This window comes from Thamnophis elegans, chromosome 2 (genome assembly GCF_009769535.1).
Source record: "Thamnophis elegans isolate rThaEle1 chromosome 2, rThaEle1.pri, whole genome shotgun sequence".
Classification (NCBI taxonomy): Eukaryota; Metazoa; Chordata; class Lepidosauria; order Squamata; family Colubridae; genus Thamnophis; species Thamnophis elegans.
Genome location: NC_045542.1, coordinates 59,683,292 through 59,699,164, shown reverse-complemented (window position 1 = coordinate 59,699,164; position 15,873 = coordinate 59,683,292). Strand labels below are relative to the sequence as shown.

The 15,873-nt window shown below is 36.2% G+C and overlaps 1 protein-coding gene across 1 annotated transcript in view; it reads right to left on the bottom strand.

Annotated features, from left to right (window-relative positions):
* The window catches only part of TBCD (tubulin folding cofactor D), a 178,474-nt gene that overhangs the window by 60,356 nt on the left and 102,245 nt on the right, over positions 1 to 15,873 (bottom strand). The window contains exons 16-17 of the mRNA XM_032209501.1: positions 14,887 to 14,944; positions 11,192 to 11,221 (exon numbers count right to left, since the gene is read on the bottom strand). Coding sequence (XP_032065392.1) covers positions 11,192 to 11,221; positions 14,887 to 14,944 — 88 coding nt within the window. The remainder of the gene's footprint in view (positions 1 to 11,191; positions 11,222 to 14,886; positions 14,945 to 15,873) is intronic.

Below are 15,873 nucleotides of genomic sequence, written 5' to 3'. Positions count from 1 at the left end.
GGTCTTCGGGCAGAGTCTTCCTTGATTTCACCAATCAGAAATCAGAGTTCAGAAGGGAGGGAAGGGGATATTTTCAGTCACATTTAAAGACATTAAAAAACACTGCGCTGCACTTTGAAACTTGTGCACGGTGTTTCTTTGTTACCTGCGCGGTCGCTCACGCGCGCAGCTTAGAGGGAACGCTGATTCCCATTGGTCCTCTGGGGCTTCGTCAGTTCCTGGGAAAATGGGATTTACTGGTTGTAGCCTGCGTTTCTCTGCACATCCGGGGTTTCTCAGGCATTGCCTCATCTGAAGCCCCGTTCTGGGCTCAGCATTTTTTCTGCGATCCCTTCGCTTTGGGAAGAGGGAAGCAGTGTGGGATTGGACTGCCTGAGCCAAAGGGGTCCACAGGATCTTGAGACTTGATTTTTGAGCAGTACCAATCCTTTCCACTCTTTCCTTTTCCTTTCTGTCCTTCTTCTAACTTCCTTTCTTTTTCCTTTCCTTTCTCTTTGCCTTTCCTTCTTTTCCATTTCCTTTTCTTTCTCCTTTCCTTTCCTTTTTCCTTTCTCTTTTCCTTTCCTTTCTCTTTTCCTTTCCTTCTTTTCCATTTCCTTTTCTTTCTCCTTTCCATTTCCTTTTCTTTCTCCTTTCCTTTCCTTTCTCTTTTCCTTTCCTTCTTTTCCATTTCCTTTCTCTTTCCCTTTCATTTCTCCTTTCCTTTCCTTCTTTTCCTTTTCCTTTCCTTCTTTTCCATTTCCTTTCTCTTTTCCTTTCCTTTCTCTTTTCCTTTCCTTTCTTCTTTCCCATTTCCTTTCCTTCTTTTCTATTTCCTTTCTCTTTTCCTTTCCTTTCCCCTTCCTTTTTCCTTTCCTTCTTTTCCATTTCCTTTTCTTTTTCCTTTCCTTTCTTCTTTCCCATTTCCTTTCCTTCTTTTCTATTTCCTTTCTCTTTTCCTTTCCTTTCTCCTTTCCTTTTTCCTTTCCTTCTTTTCCATTTCCATTTCTTTTTCCTTTCTCTTTTTCTTTCCTTTCTTCTTTCCCATTTCCTTTCCTTTTTCCTTTCCTTCTTTTCTATTTCCTTTCCTTTCTCCTTTCCTTTCCTTCTTTTCCATTTCCTTTCCTTTCTCTTTTCCTTTCCTTTCTTCTTTCCCATTTCCTTTCCTTTTTCCTTTCCTTCTTTTCTATTTCCTTTCTCTTTTCCTTTCCTTTCTCCTTTCCTTTTCCCTTTCCTTCTTTCCAATTTCCTTTCCTTTTTATTTTCCTTCTTTTCTATTTCCTTTCCTTTTTCCTTTCCTTTTTGTGTTTCCCATTTTCTTTCCTTTCCCTTCCCCTCCCCTCCCTCCCTTCCTGGGGGTCTGAGGGAGCGGGAGGGGACCCTTTTCCTCCTTGCCCCCCTCCCAACATCTGCTCTGATGGCAATTATGGCTAAAAAAAATTCAGGTGCTCAGGCATGAAAATGTGCTGCCCGAACACTATACTTTTCTGCACACGCGGAAAAAAAATTAGAGGGAACATTGATCCTGGCCTGCACTGATCAGACTCCACTCATCTGTTTATATCACTACACTTCAAGGAGGGTTCAGACAAATTGAAGTAGATCCAAAAGATAATGAGCATTAGCAGATTCAACTCTCCTATAGAGAAAGACTGTGTGAACTAAGAGTGTTTAATCTTGAGAAAAGGCAAGAAACATGGTAACATTATCTAAGCACCTGAAAAGTTACATACCAGAATGCCAAGCCTTATTCTTTATTTCCGAAGGCAAGGCATGGAATAATGGCGCTAAGTTACAGAAAAGAAGTTTACAATAAATGTTAGGAAGTTTTCTATCAATAGAAAAACAATGTAAAATTATATTAAACGAAGCACTGGAGAATAGCACAAATAAATAAAGCAAAAAAAAAAAGCAAATAAACAACTTGTAGCAAAAGACTAAAATTCTTAAGTAACAACTTTGCTTTTTTACGTGGAAAAATAAAATAGGCTTCATATGGCACCAAAAATACCAAACTATAGTAAGTAACAGGTAAGCCTTCATGGACGGTATAGTCCGCAGAATGACCATTGTGGAAAACCTTACCTATGAGAAGACCATGAAAAAGTGCCTCAGGTAATGACTAAGGAAATAATCCCTCTTTTTTTAGGCAGAGGTTTGTCCTCCGAGTTTGATGCTTGGCTCCTGGACATTTCCGGGATCCAAGCAGCAAGCTTGGTGGACAACCCTCTGCCTAAATATACAACACAAGCCACAAATAATTTCTAAAATGTCTAAATAATCATTCTTTCAGATGTCCCATTGAGGGCTTTACAAAGTGTAAACTGCACTTTGAATTGGATCTGGAAACAGACCAGTTGGTCTGCCAATGCAGATAGCAAACCACTCTACAATATGATTATTCTATTATCCTGATTTAAATTAGCTGAAACAAACACATTTTTCAAAGGACATGTCCATGTATTTGAATGATAATTGTCCATAGTGCAGTTCCCAAATGTTTGGTAAGGAATCTTATTATACACCATGATAAAAGCACCTTTAAAAGTTGACTACCCATTAACTGCCCATTAAAGTTGCATCTGATAATTTGAAGTGGACTTTTCTGATTAAAATCCTGAAAGACACACATTATTGTTAATGGGGAACTAAGGTAATACAGAAGTCCTTGGCATTTAGTGACCATTCAAATTTACCACCTCACTGAAAGGAGAAGAAATTTTCTGGGAAGCATTTGAAAAAGGAATCTTCTCCAACTTACAGGTTTTATTTGAAAATATAACAATGGTTGTGTAAACTCTCGACGATATCCAAAAGCAGGAAATAAAAATTGGACTTGATTTCCAATTTGATGGATTGGAATCTGATCTATTGCTTTTGAAAAGTATAGATCAGTCAGCAAAGATTGAAAGGAATATAAATACAAGCAATACTGAGATAATGGAATTGATGAAGGATGGACTGGTAAATAAGAAACTGTTGTAGACTTTGAGTAAATTACAATAACACTGTTAACAGAGGTCATTGAATTTTAAGTTTGCTGTTATTTAACCTGTTAACTATTTTTTATTTCATATATGTAATGTATGACAGGTAAATTGGATTGCAAATAGATGTAGAAGCTTATAAATTTTGGGCCTGTTTTGGAAGAGAGGAAACTATTATTGTTGCAACAGATTTGTCCGTGTTCAACTAGGGTGAATAGTACATGTTTTTTGTATTACTTTGCTTTGTCCTTTTTAATTCGCTTTTAAAAAAATAATCTTGCTAGTTTTGTTTTGTTTCTGTTAACTTTTTTATTATTTTGGATTAATTTTTTGAATACATTTAAAAAAATAAAGAAGAAAAGTGCATGATAAAATGAGTAAGTATTTTGGTTATATTACACAAATAGATTAATGTGAAAGAATGTGGTTAAAAGGATTAAAATTACTTTGATCTAACAATTTGAGAGATAATTTTTAGAACTATGGTTCTCAAAGGAGACTCCATGGACCATAAAGCTATCAATGGCTACTAAAATTAATGGCTGTTTATACTTCTTTAATCATAAACCACCTGCCTTAACTACTGATTGCTTGGAAGCAACAATGGAAAGAGACTATTTTCTAACAGTTTAGACCAGGGATGTCAAACTTTATTTCATAGAGGGCCACATCCGAATTGTGTTTGACCTTGGGGGGGGGGGGGCTGGATGGGCTTGGCCAGGGTGGGCATGGCCTGCTCAATGTCACTCATGTCATGACAACCTCCTGCAGCCCTCTGCCAGCAAAAATGGAGCTCAGGAGATCGAAAACAGACCCTGGGAGGGCCGCAGGTGGCACTCCCAAGCTCCATTTTCACTGGCAGAGGCACTGTGGCTGGTCCTTTGCTGTTTTCAGGGTGGCCCTGTAGGCCAGATCTAAATACCCTGTGGGACGGCTCCGGCCCATGGGCCTTGAGTTTGACAATCATGGTCTAGACTTATGAACTTTTCAAATCCATCCAGTTAAGACACTTTCTAATCCAGAATGCTGAATTAGATGGACCTATGGTTCGATCCAGGAGGATTCTTATGCTTTTATGTTCTGATGATTATTTTGAAATTACATCAATTATGTCAAACATTACAGGTTAAGAAGTTGAAAATACCACCCACTTAAAAAAAGATGAAGTCAGAGTAGGGTGTTTACTCATAGCATTTCTTGATAATGAGACAGGTAATTTTGCCTTTATAAAAACTGTTGGCATGACAACATACAGAACTGAACATCCTACACGTTTGCCACACTTTTATTTGGGACACACCACAGCCTATAATCTACTCCTTCTTGGGTTTAAAACTCCCTTTTCTCTCTTTGAAAAACCAATCTAACTTTTTGTTGTTACTGATATTCAAGACATATGTCCTACATATGTAATTAATACCAACATTTGAGCAAGATAAGAGGCTAGGCACAAGGTGGTGTTCCAAGCAAAGATTGTAATTTATAAAAGACAATTTGGCTAAGGAAAAAACCTTTACATTCAATCATAATCAAACCATAAGATATATCTCCAAGCAACAGCCAAATAACTGGAACTAAAATATTTAGAAAATTGTATTGATAAAAGAAAGAACTAAGCTAAACTGACTTTTAAGTCAGTCCCTCCCTCCCTCTCCCTCCCTCTCTCCCTCTCTCCCTCTCTCTCTCTCTCTCTCTCACACACACACACACACACTCTCATTCACTCATCAGGTGAACCAGACTATTTTGCCATCTCGGTGAGAAATAGTCAATGGAGGGTGTGGTAACAACCACCTCAGGGTGCAGAGACATCTAAAGGAGTGGCTTGGATTTCAGAACAGGTAGGAGTCAGGACTAACATTAAATACAAAAGTTAACAAATCCCTAAGGTAGCAAAGATTGAATACACCAAGCATGAACAAGTATCGGGTATCAAAAACAAAAAGAAAGCCAAATGTGGGTACAAGCCACCCAGATTTCTAAATTCGTCACCATGGAGACTTCAGTGAGGATGCAATTAAAGTTTCCGTCCTTCTTGATTTTTAAAAAAAGAAGATGGTTAGGTACAAAGTAAATAGTCAGGTTCTAACATCAACTCTGTATCATAGACTGCTTTGTGAGTCATGTCCAATTGTTAAGTAAAAGTGGTAGTTACAATTCAATGCTTCATTCTGAAGGTCACTAAGCAGCCTGAAGATACGCAGAAAAAATATATGTTAAAGGGCTATAGAAAATACCATGGGTCCTTTTGAGAAGGGGGTATTTCGCCTACATTGTGTCTATATCTTTTTATTTTCCTTTTGGTGCATTTTTCACACTGAATATTAATTATGAGAATTGGTCTAAATTATGTTAAGCTGCAGTTTGAAGCATTTATGGTTTCAATTATAAATGGTTGCTTCAGGACAGCATAATCAAGACTAAGCTCATGTTAGGCAGGAAAGAGCTTAAACTCTTTTTTTTTTACTGCCGTAGATACAACATAATATTTTTTTTCAGTATGTCAACTTCATTGCAAATAAAGGCTTTCTTTGATAGAGAAAAGGAAGGAACGTAATTTTCTTGAAGCCTATAAGACTTGTGGTCCTGAGGGCAGGGCTGACAATATTTAAAATGGTGGAAGTGTGAAAGTACATTACATGGAACACATACTGTACTCTCCGTTGTTTAAATAATGCATTAGCTTTTTGGTGTGAAGGGAAGCATATTTAATTATTTATTTATAATATTTGTAGACTGGCAAATTAAGACACTGTACAGTGAACAACAAAGCAAGTATAATACAGAAAACAGCAATTTAAAAGGAATCAATCTGAAACTATCCTTTGAGGGAAGAATTTGGGTGTATTTTTAATTAAAACAACTCTAGGCAATATGCTGAAAGAGTAAAACTATATTAAATGAATGATTCATCAAGGAACAGGTGCCCAAAATAAGGTTGCACTGCATTTAAACCAGCATAATATGTAATGCAATGGAATATTCCAATAATGGATTTATTCAACAAATTGCATTTTGGGAATTTATAATATAATCAGATGCTAATGGAATAAAACTTGATTCTCCTTTAATCTAATCATCTATAAAAAAATCCACATGCTGCTGTATTAGTTTAAACTATATACATATATGTTTTCTGAGATTTTCGCGGGTGTTAGTATGTAGGTCTTTGGTTATTCGGGTTTTCTCCCGCGTAAAATTGGAAGTGTCTTGGCGACGTTTCGACGAAGTCTCCTTCGTCATCTTCAGGCTTCGTGCTTCCAGGAGACTTCGTCGAAATGTCGCCAAGACACTTCCAATTTTACGCGGGAGAAAACCCGAATAACCAAAGACCTATATACATATATTGTATATACAAATTTAATGAATGAACATTTTAATACAATCACTACTCTGTTTTTATTCCTTTCTGAAAATTTGTAAAAGTTTCAATAGTGGAATTCTGAACCAACAGGGTTCATTTCTTTTTCTTTCAGAATCCAGAAAGGTCCAAAATATTAACTCAAAAGATTAATCAAAGAATAGTTAAAAATGTCCCCCTGGGATTTATTTTCAGACAGATGATAAAGAATGGAACAAATTTCTTCTATTTCTATTTTTCTGAAATAGTCCTATTCTTATTATTGTTCCCTCTCCCTAATTGTCCTACAAGGGTTTCTGCTTAACATTATGCAAACTACATTACTATGAATATTGGTAAATCAATGGCATCTTGTCATCCAGCAATGTAATGGAGTATCTCAGTTAAATTCTACTAAATTATTTTTGTTCTTCACTGATAAAAAGGGACGTTTTCTTCCAGGAATAATTTATCTAACTATAAACTGAATGATTTCCGACTGGTTACTCTGACAACTGCATATATTCACCCATGTTGTATGGCTATAGAATTATTATCATCCTTCTCATCCTCTCTACTACAACCACTTATTGGTATCTTTATCATGATTATTATTCTTTTGTTGCTTTGCATGTACACTGAGAGTTTCTGCACCGGAGTCAAACTCCTTGTGTGTCTAATCACACTTGGCCAAATAAAGTATGCTATTCAAAACAGAATCTATATACCAGCAGAAAGTAAACCAAGGTTGGCTTGTCAATATGAAGATTTCCTGATGAGCAGTGCTTTTAACATTCATATAAGTATCTGTGCACAAGAGTCCAATTCTATCAATTAAAGCTTCAAATCCCAGTCCTATGGAAGTTTAGTTGGAACTAAATGGATCAAATGCCCAAGTAGCTGCCATTATAGATATGCAGAACTCTCTAAGAGGCCCAAACTCAAGGAATTGCTTCAATAATCATCAAAAAGCTCTTATGTTCCCCTGCAGCCCCAAAGACCAACAAGATAAACTTCAGAGAAGCAGAGATAATTTAGAAATTAAAATTTTAACTCTGATATTCCACAGATTAAAAAGAAGGAAGAAATAAATATGGATTTAGAAGGTTTCTACATTAAGGAAAACTGTAGTTTGATGGTGGGATTTCTAAGTGAGGAATCAGCAAACTATTGTATATCAAAATTTAGCAATGCAACTGTCTAGAAATAAACTGTAATGCAGAATGTTATCAATAAATTGCTTAGAAGGAGATTTAAGATTCTAGGAACTGTGAAATGGTAGTATAAATTAAAACTTTTGATTTGATTTATACTGCCATTTGATAATTCCTAGAATTCCTGAATTATTGTTAATGATGTTATCTGTTTAGGATTATTTTAAGCAGTATTTTTGGTAAACAGCTAAATATATTATCAATATAGGTGTTATATATTTAAAAGAACCTTGATCAGACTTAGGATGTCCATATTAAGCAATCAATGGTTTAAAGGTTTCAAAGACTTAAAAGTATATTTCTCATGATTTTAAGACAAGAAAGGGAACATTTGTTTTCTTTCATGTTTTATTGGACACATCTGAGAATGTTTAAAAAGAGTTGCCATTCAACCTCATTAGAAAATGGTGAAGGGATATTTACTCCTATGATATGAACTTTCCCATTGTATCTATATATTACCATGGTCAATACAATTTAACCATGGATATAGTTTTTAACAAAATATTATCAATTTGGGATTTATAATTATATAAAGAATTATTATTCAATAGTTCTTCTTTGGAAAGATTACATGGTCTTAATTACAATTTTGGCTTAATAATGTGTGTTGTTTCTGTCTAAACTGGATCTCAATTGGTAAAATGAAAAGGCCAAATAATATTATTCCATGTGATGCTGAAATGGCAGGCTTAAAAATTGAGGTGAGTGATTTAGAGATTTAGAGATTTAGAGATTTATTAATATTTGTAGGCCGCCCTTTTCCCTGAGGGGACTCAGGGCGGCTCACATAAAATAGGGGAAGGGGAGATACAGACATTAAGATAAGACATATAATAAAATAATAAACAACATACATTCATCATTCGGGAGGGGAATTATCCTTGTCCCCAGGCCTGACGGGCGAGCCAGTTCTTCAAGGCTGTGCGGAAGGCCTGGACGGTGGCGAGGGTGCGAATCTCTACGGGGAGCTCGTTCCAAAGGGTCGGGGCTACTACTGAGAAGGCCCTCCTCCTTGTAGTTGCCAGCCGACACTGGCTGGCCGATGGTATACGGAGGAGGCCTAATCTATGTGATCTTATTGGTCGCAGGGATGTAATTGGCAGAAGGCGGTCTCTCAAGTATCCAGATCCACTGCCATGTAGGGCTTTATGGGTGACTAATAGCACCTTGAAGCGCATCCGGAGATCGACAGGTAGCCAGCGCAGCTCGCGGAGGATAGGTGTTATGCGGGTGAACCGAGGTGCACCCACAATCACTCGCGCGGCCGCATTCTGTACTAGCTGAAGTCGCCGGATGCTCTTCAAGGGCAGCCCCATGTAGAGCACGTTGCAGTATTCCAGCCTAGAGGTCACAAGGGCCCGGGTGACTGTTGTGAGAGCCTCCCGATTCAGGTAGGGTCGCAACTGGCGCACCAGGCGAACCTGGGCGAATGCCCCCCTGGTCACAGCCATTAAATGGTGGTCAAACGATAGCTGTGAGTCCAGGAGGACTCCCAAGTTGCGAACCCTCTCTGAGGGGTGTAGAATTTGACCCCCCAGCCTGAGTGATGGAATATTGGTCGAATCTCTGGGAGGGAAACACAACAGCCACTCGGTCTTTTCTGGGTTGAGCACGAGCTTGTTAACCCTCATCCAGTCCATAACAGCCTCGAGGCCGCGGTTCATCACGTCTGCCGCTTCATTGAGTTGGCACGGGGCGGACAGATACAGTTGAGTATCGTCCGCATATTGATGGTATCTAATCCCGTGCCTGCGAATGATCTCACCCAGCGGTTTCATGTAGATGTTGAATAGTAGGGGGGATAAGACCGAGCCCTGAGGCACCCCATAAGTTAGGGGCCTAGGGGACGATCTCTGCCCCCCCACTAACACCGACTGCGACCTGTCCGAGAGGTAGGAGGAGAACCACCGCAACACGGCGCCTCCCACTCCCACCTCCCGCAGTCGTCGCAGAAGGATACCATGGTCGATGGTATCGAAAGCCGCTGAGAGGTCGAGGAGAACCAGGATGGAGGAATGTCCTCCATCTCTGGCCCTCCAGAGATCATCGGTCAATGCGACCAAAGCGGTTTCTGTGCTGTAACCGGGTCTGAAGCCTGACTGGAAGGGGTCTAGATAGTTTGCTTCCTCCAAGGACCGCTGGAGCTGGAAGGCCACCACCTTCTCAACAACCTTCCCCAGAAAGGGGAGGTTGGAGACTGGACGATAATTATTAAGGATAGCTGGATCCAAAGATGGCTTCTTCAGGAGGGGTCTCACCACCGCCGCTTTCAGTGCGGCGGGGAAGTTCCCCTCCCGAAGTGAGGCGGTGACAACCGCCTGGATCCAGCCTCGTGTCACCTCACTGCAGTTAGTAACTAACCATGAGGGACACGGATTTATATAAACAAGGAATTTCTGATCCTTTGATAAAAGTTTTTTTGGGGGAGAAGGACATATATTAAAGCAACAGAACATTAAAAATAAGGAGTTAAGTAAAAAAGAATCTGACATATAGAACCTGTAAAGGATGATATATATATTTAAGACATATTGAATTATATGTAAAAAGATATTGATACGTGGATAGTTTGGAATAGTTTAATTTCAATATAAAATGTTAAGTGACAGTGCAATTTTTTTTAAAGTATGCATCTTCTCATGTCTTTCTGCTGAATATGTCTAAAACATGTTACAGATTAATGTAACATTAATCTGTAACATGTTTTTATTAAGTAATATATATTTCATTCATTTTTTGAGTGCAACCTTCAATGTACCACAAAAAATCTATTATGCTTCTCAGTGTAAAAATAACTGTTTTCTTCTGCTTAAAAACATGGTGCTTCTGGCTGCTAAAGCACCAAGAAATAAAATTTTCATATCAGATACAATAAATACAATTTTATAGATAGGTAAATGGTATTGGGTAACTGTAATATACACCCAATGCTTCAAATATGCATAGGAAGGCTTAAGTTAGCTCTTACTGAAACAAAATTATCTTAAACTCAGAGGAAAATAGTACCGGTACCATACTTGAAAATTCTGTAAACACCTTTTCTATTGGTTCTATTTTGTTAGAAAAATAAAAATGACTTGAGTTTTGTTGACATAAAATTGAAAGAAACTGAAATTCAGGACCAACTCCTACTTCTTGTTTTTACACTAGGAACACAAGGGGAGGTGGATGCACTTGTCAATGATAAGTGCAAACTACAAATCAAATTTAGTAAATTTGGCCGAGGCATGATATTTTTTTTTAAAAAAACAAATCTCTACAGCAAACAATGCTTATGTATCTCTTATCAACTGAAAAATCTCTCTTTAAAGGAACTCACCCACACATCATTCTTAACAGAACGATAGGGTTACCTGACAAAGAGAGTAATAAATAATATTTGAACATGCCGATTTCTGAAAAGCTCCAGTCCAATACAAATTCAATACAGAAAAACATTCTGAAATCACAGAAAAATATTCTGAAATTATATTTTCTGAAACATCATAGTACCATTTTTAAGACTGGAAGGTAATTTTAGATTTCAAAATCATTTATCCAAATTCACCAAACCTCTTATTCACTGCAAGAAGTGACAAAACACCTACACTTAATTTTATGGTTCAGTGAATTTACAAAAAAATTAAATGAAAGGGTTTGTTTCCCACCCACCCCCTAAGTTACCTTACCTGTCTACCAACATTCTCCTGGAAGGCAGCCTAAGAACAGAGAGAGCAAACATAAAAAAAATGAGTCAGGTTTGCTTGCAGATAAACACCAGATCATGAATTCAAAACAAACACGCAGCAATATAAATGACCCATGGGCTTTATTTTAAAATGAAAAGTCAACTTTGTTAGCTGAATATGCCCTTAGGCAGTTGTTATGTGCTAATGCTCTTTTAAATTTATATGCTGTGTGCGAACAGTTTAGAAATGGGTGTTTATTAAAATCAGACACACCCAGAACAGTGGCCTTCATTGCTGATACAAGGCTTCCAGTAGAAATGAAAAGACAATGCCCTTAGAATACAGCTACTGAGAAAGATTTTCCAGACAACTTCCATAAAGTTTTAAATCTGCAGTGTGTTCTACATTAAACAGTTTCATATAACTAAATTTCTTTTATAAATTATATGAGATGAGTTATAACATTAACTTGCTTGGCGTAATTTATAACTCATTTACAGACCATAAATAAGTTTTGAAATGCAAAACATTCAGAGTTAAACATTGAATCAATTAGCATTTTGTATTTTTTAAAATAAAACTCAAGTATCATATTTCACTACTGCATGAGAGAGAAAAGGAAGATAAATGAGCTTGACTGATAAAACCACATTATGGTAAGATTCAAGTATGGGGGAGAATGAAGAGTAGAACTCTGTTTCTCAGAGCTCAAAATATATATTTAGTTGGCAAAAATGGTTGCTTAAATCTTTTTGTACCTATCATTTTATACAAATTTAACATGACAATATTAACATACAACTTCCCTTTAGTTTAACCGGTTGATATGATTTTTCCATTACTTTGGCCATGGAACGTTTTAACTATGACCCCAAACAAATGATAATTATACTGCATTTTGTTGTGCTAGAAATTCAACCAATGCATTTGAGAAGTACTTAAGAACTCTATGATACAACAATGAATCTCTCAGCTTCAATGAAATTTAGAAGAAATCTCCTGTTCCCCATAAAAATAATGCGCTTGATTTTTCTGGCAATTCCAATGCAACCCACATAATAATAAAAGAATGAAAAAAGTAATTTTTTAGCTTAAATGGTTAATCAGTTTTCAGAAAAGCACTTTTCTGAATCAATAAGGTACAGCCTGAATAAAAATTGCTCCAAAGTGAATATGATTTCATATACTATAAATTGAAACATTAGAAAATTCTATCTTTCTGCTGGTTCTTTCTTTAAAATAAAAAGTGTGAATGTGTATAGATAAGTGTGCTTTTATACATCTGTATCTGTCATCAAAACTAAAATTCTAGGTAGTTATTGTATATATAAGAAGGAAAGGAGAAAGGGGCAATATGGTATTGCCATATGAAGGTTAATCATGCTAATAATGGGGATCCAAATGCCCCAAAATACTTCCATAGAGCAATTTCAGTCTTCCTTTTTCCATAGACAAAAGCATTTTTTTTCTTTTTAGGGGTTGCATCCAATGACTTGAACAGAGCTGTATAGGATTAAAACAATTTCAAGGCAGCTACTCAAATTTAACAAAGCCTTGCTGTCTATTTACTTCATGCAATTTCACACTCAATTCTTTGGGCAAATATATTTAAATATGCTGTTTAGTATAGAAACAATTTATTCATTACTAAACCAGTTGATTTCAATGAGTTTGCTACGCTCCTCTAAGCTGCATGAAAACATGTCCTTATATACATATATACCTACAGATTCTCTCTATACACACATGCACAAAAAAGACACAGACACATACAGATGCACACACAAATACAAACATTGCACATTCAATATACAGCTAATAGCTAAATGTGAAATATTTTTGCATTTACTTTTAAAACATCAAATAATAAAACGTTTCTCATTTTCTCTGGAGAGGAATTTTCTAAATAAAAAATGGATGTTTATGGAGAGTGTAACTATGTTTTTCTATTTTAGATCAATAGTATAGTATAAGTGATATACAACTAGTTTGACATCGAAGTAAATTTCAGTAATTAGCAGGAACTGCCTTCAGATAAGATTCTTTTTGTACCATTACCATGTAGTGCAAAGATGATAACTCAGCCTATTTCCAAAATTACACATAATTCCCACAGACATCAAAAGAGAATTGAGAATATAACTTGGAGCAGTTTAGTATGTTTTTAATTTCACAATATAGTTTGTCCATCTATTTAAATTAACAAGTTTTAAATTATGTAAATCCATCTGTTTTATTTTCTGAAAACAATAATTCAAAGAAAAATGAATTCACGAAGATATAAAACTATATGCAGACTAAATTTGAATGAAACTATGACTTTGTTGGAAGAGTGAGAGAGGCAACTAGTTAATTAATTCTGCTTTTTGGTGTTGAGTCATATTACATCTGTCTAAGCTTGAATTGTTGGTAAATATCCAAAATGCTAATGGCTACTTATTTCTGTTTCTATCTTTTGTTATATCATGGAAAAACACAATTTTCATTCTCATAAACTGAAATAATAGCACTTTTAAATTACTAATTCTTAATTTAACTCACAATCAGTATTGTAGATTTTTATAAGAAATATTTAATTTGTATTTTATATTTATATTAAATAGCTAAACATCTATTGGAATATGAACATATGACATCTATGGAGTGACATTTGTTTCAGAGTGTATAAATAATACTATGAAATTGCTTCAGATTATGGAAAAACTGAAGGAAAAGGATATAAAAAAGATACAAATACAATACATATCTCAATGTTTCATAATAAATATTATTCTTCAAGAGGACATACATATATTATTATAATATAATTTTTTTCTTAAACCAATTTACATGAAAAGTAAAGTGCAAGCTGGTATGAAAAAACTAAATCAAGCTTTTTTTTAAGCCAAGAAAGAATTGATATAGAAAATAAGGATTTCTAACATCTATGAACAATGACGTGACCACAAAAGAAACTGGTAAATAACTATAATTATATAAAAAAGACAGGTATGAAATAATCAAGACTGATAAACTGACTAGCTTTTTCAGATTTCAGAGTTTGCATCTGATAATATAATGGACAACAGCAATGTGTTTGTGTTAATATGAAGGTAAGGATCAGAGGATCTGACAGTATGGTAGTATCTATCGAAGACCTGATCCTTTTCTTTAATGGTTGGTTCAAGATCCAGGACTGAATTGAGCTTGTTCATTTTCTCAGAAAGCAGAGCAAAGCCTGAAGAAAGAGAAATTCCTCCCAGCAGAACATGTGGGACAAAAGAAATGAAGTTTTTCTTCACCTTCTCGTCAAATCTGTTAATAATGGCTAATACAATATGTTGATCCTTATGTTTGCTGTAGTCCCACCAACAGATTGACAGTAAAAAGATACTTGCAAAATGATTTAAGGATTATTTTCTATATATGTTAAAAACTTGAACTGAAATCAAAATCATCCAGTGGTGACATAACAGAAAGATCACTCTGTTCTTTCAGTCTTAGCTGTTCCTTTATACAATTGGCATATTGACCTGTTATAAAAACAATGAAACAAAGACAATACACTTTGGATATGAAGAATGAGACATGAGATTCAATGTTCTGTTTTTATGTAAACCTAGGAAGTAAAATATTTGAAATAGCTACTGAACAACAGAAGGTACTGCTGAGCAAAATCATCTCAATGCTGTCCCATAGATTATAATTAAACTTACCGAGGCTGCTCTTCTGCAGTTAACATCACGGTCAAATATAGCAGCTATAATCAGGGCACTGAAAAAAGAAACGAAAAGGAAAAAAATCTCTGAGTGTGTAAGTGTGTATGCACATACACATACAGTATATCACAGAAGTGAGTACAGCCCCTCACATTTTGTAAATATTTAAGTATATCTTTTCATGTGACAACACTGAAGAAATGACACTTGGCTACAATGTAAAGCAGTGAGTATACAGCCTGTACAGCAGTGTAAATGTGCTGTCCCCTCAAAATAACACAACACACCACCATTAATGTCTAAACTGCTGGCAACAAAAGTGAGTATACCCCTAAGTGATAATGTCCAAATGGGCCCCAACATGTTAATATTTTGTGTGATCACCATTATTTTCTAGTACTGCCTTAACCCTCTTGGGCATAGAATTCACCAGAGCTTCACAGTCGCCACTAGAATCCTCTTTCACTCCTCTATGACGATGTCATGGAGCTGGAGGATGTTAGAGACCTTGTGAATGAAGAAACTTTTATCTCCTCCAGCATCCTGAATAAACTCCTCAGAAGGAAGCTTCTTATCTCCTCCAGCATCCTGAATAAACACCTCAGAAGGAAGCTACCATATCGTTTGCTTTCTGCTTAGCCACTATTCAGACCTTCAACATTCTTCTGGAGGCTACTTATTTGACTGAGGGAAGATCTGTTCCCTCACCTCACAGTGCTTCCCAGCAATCCACTGAGAAGTTTCCTCCAGACTGCTAAATTGCACTAGATATGGACTAAAAAAGTACAAGTAGAGAAAGTCAGAAATGAATCAATGGGACAGAAGCAATGCCAGAGGTGTTATCAGACTCTTGGTTTAAGAGAAAAAAGCCTGCAATTTGAAAGAGCTCATTAGTCTATTTTGAAAATATCTTTAATTGAAAAATCTGAACATGCTGATGTGGAAAACTGAGACACAGGTAGTCCTTGACTTACACCCATTTGT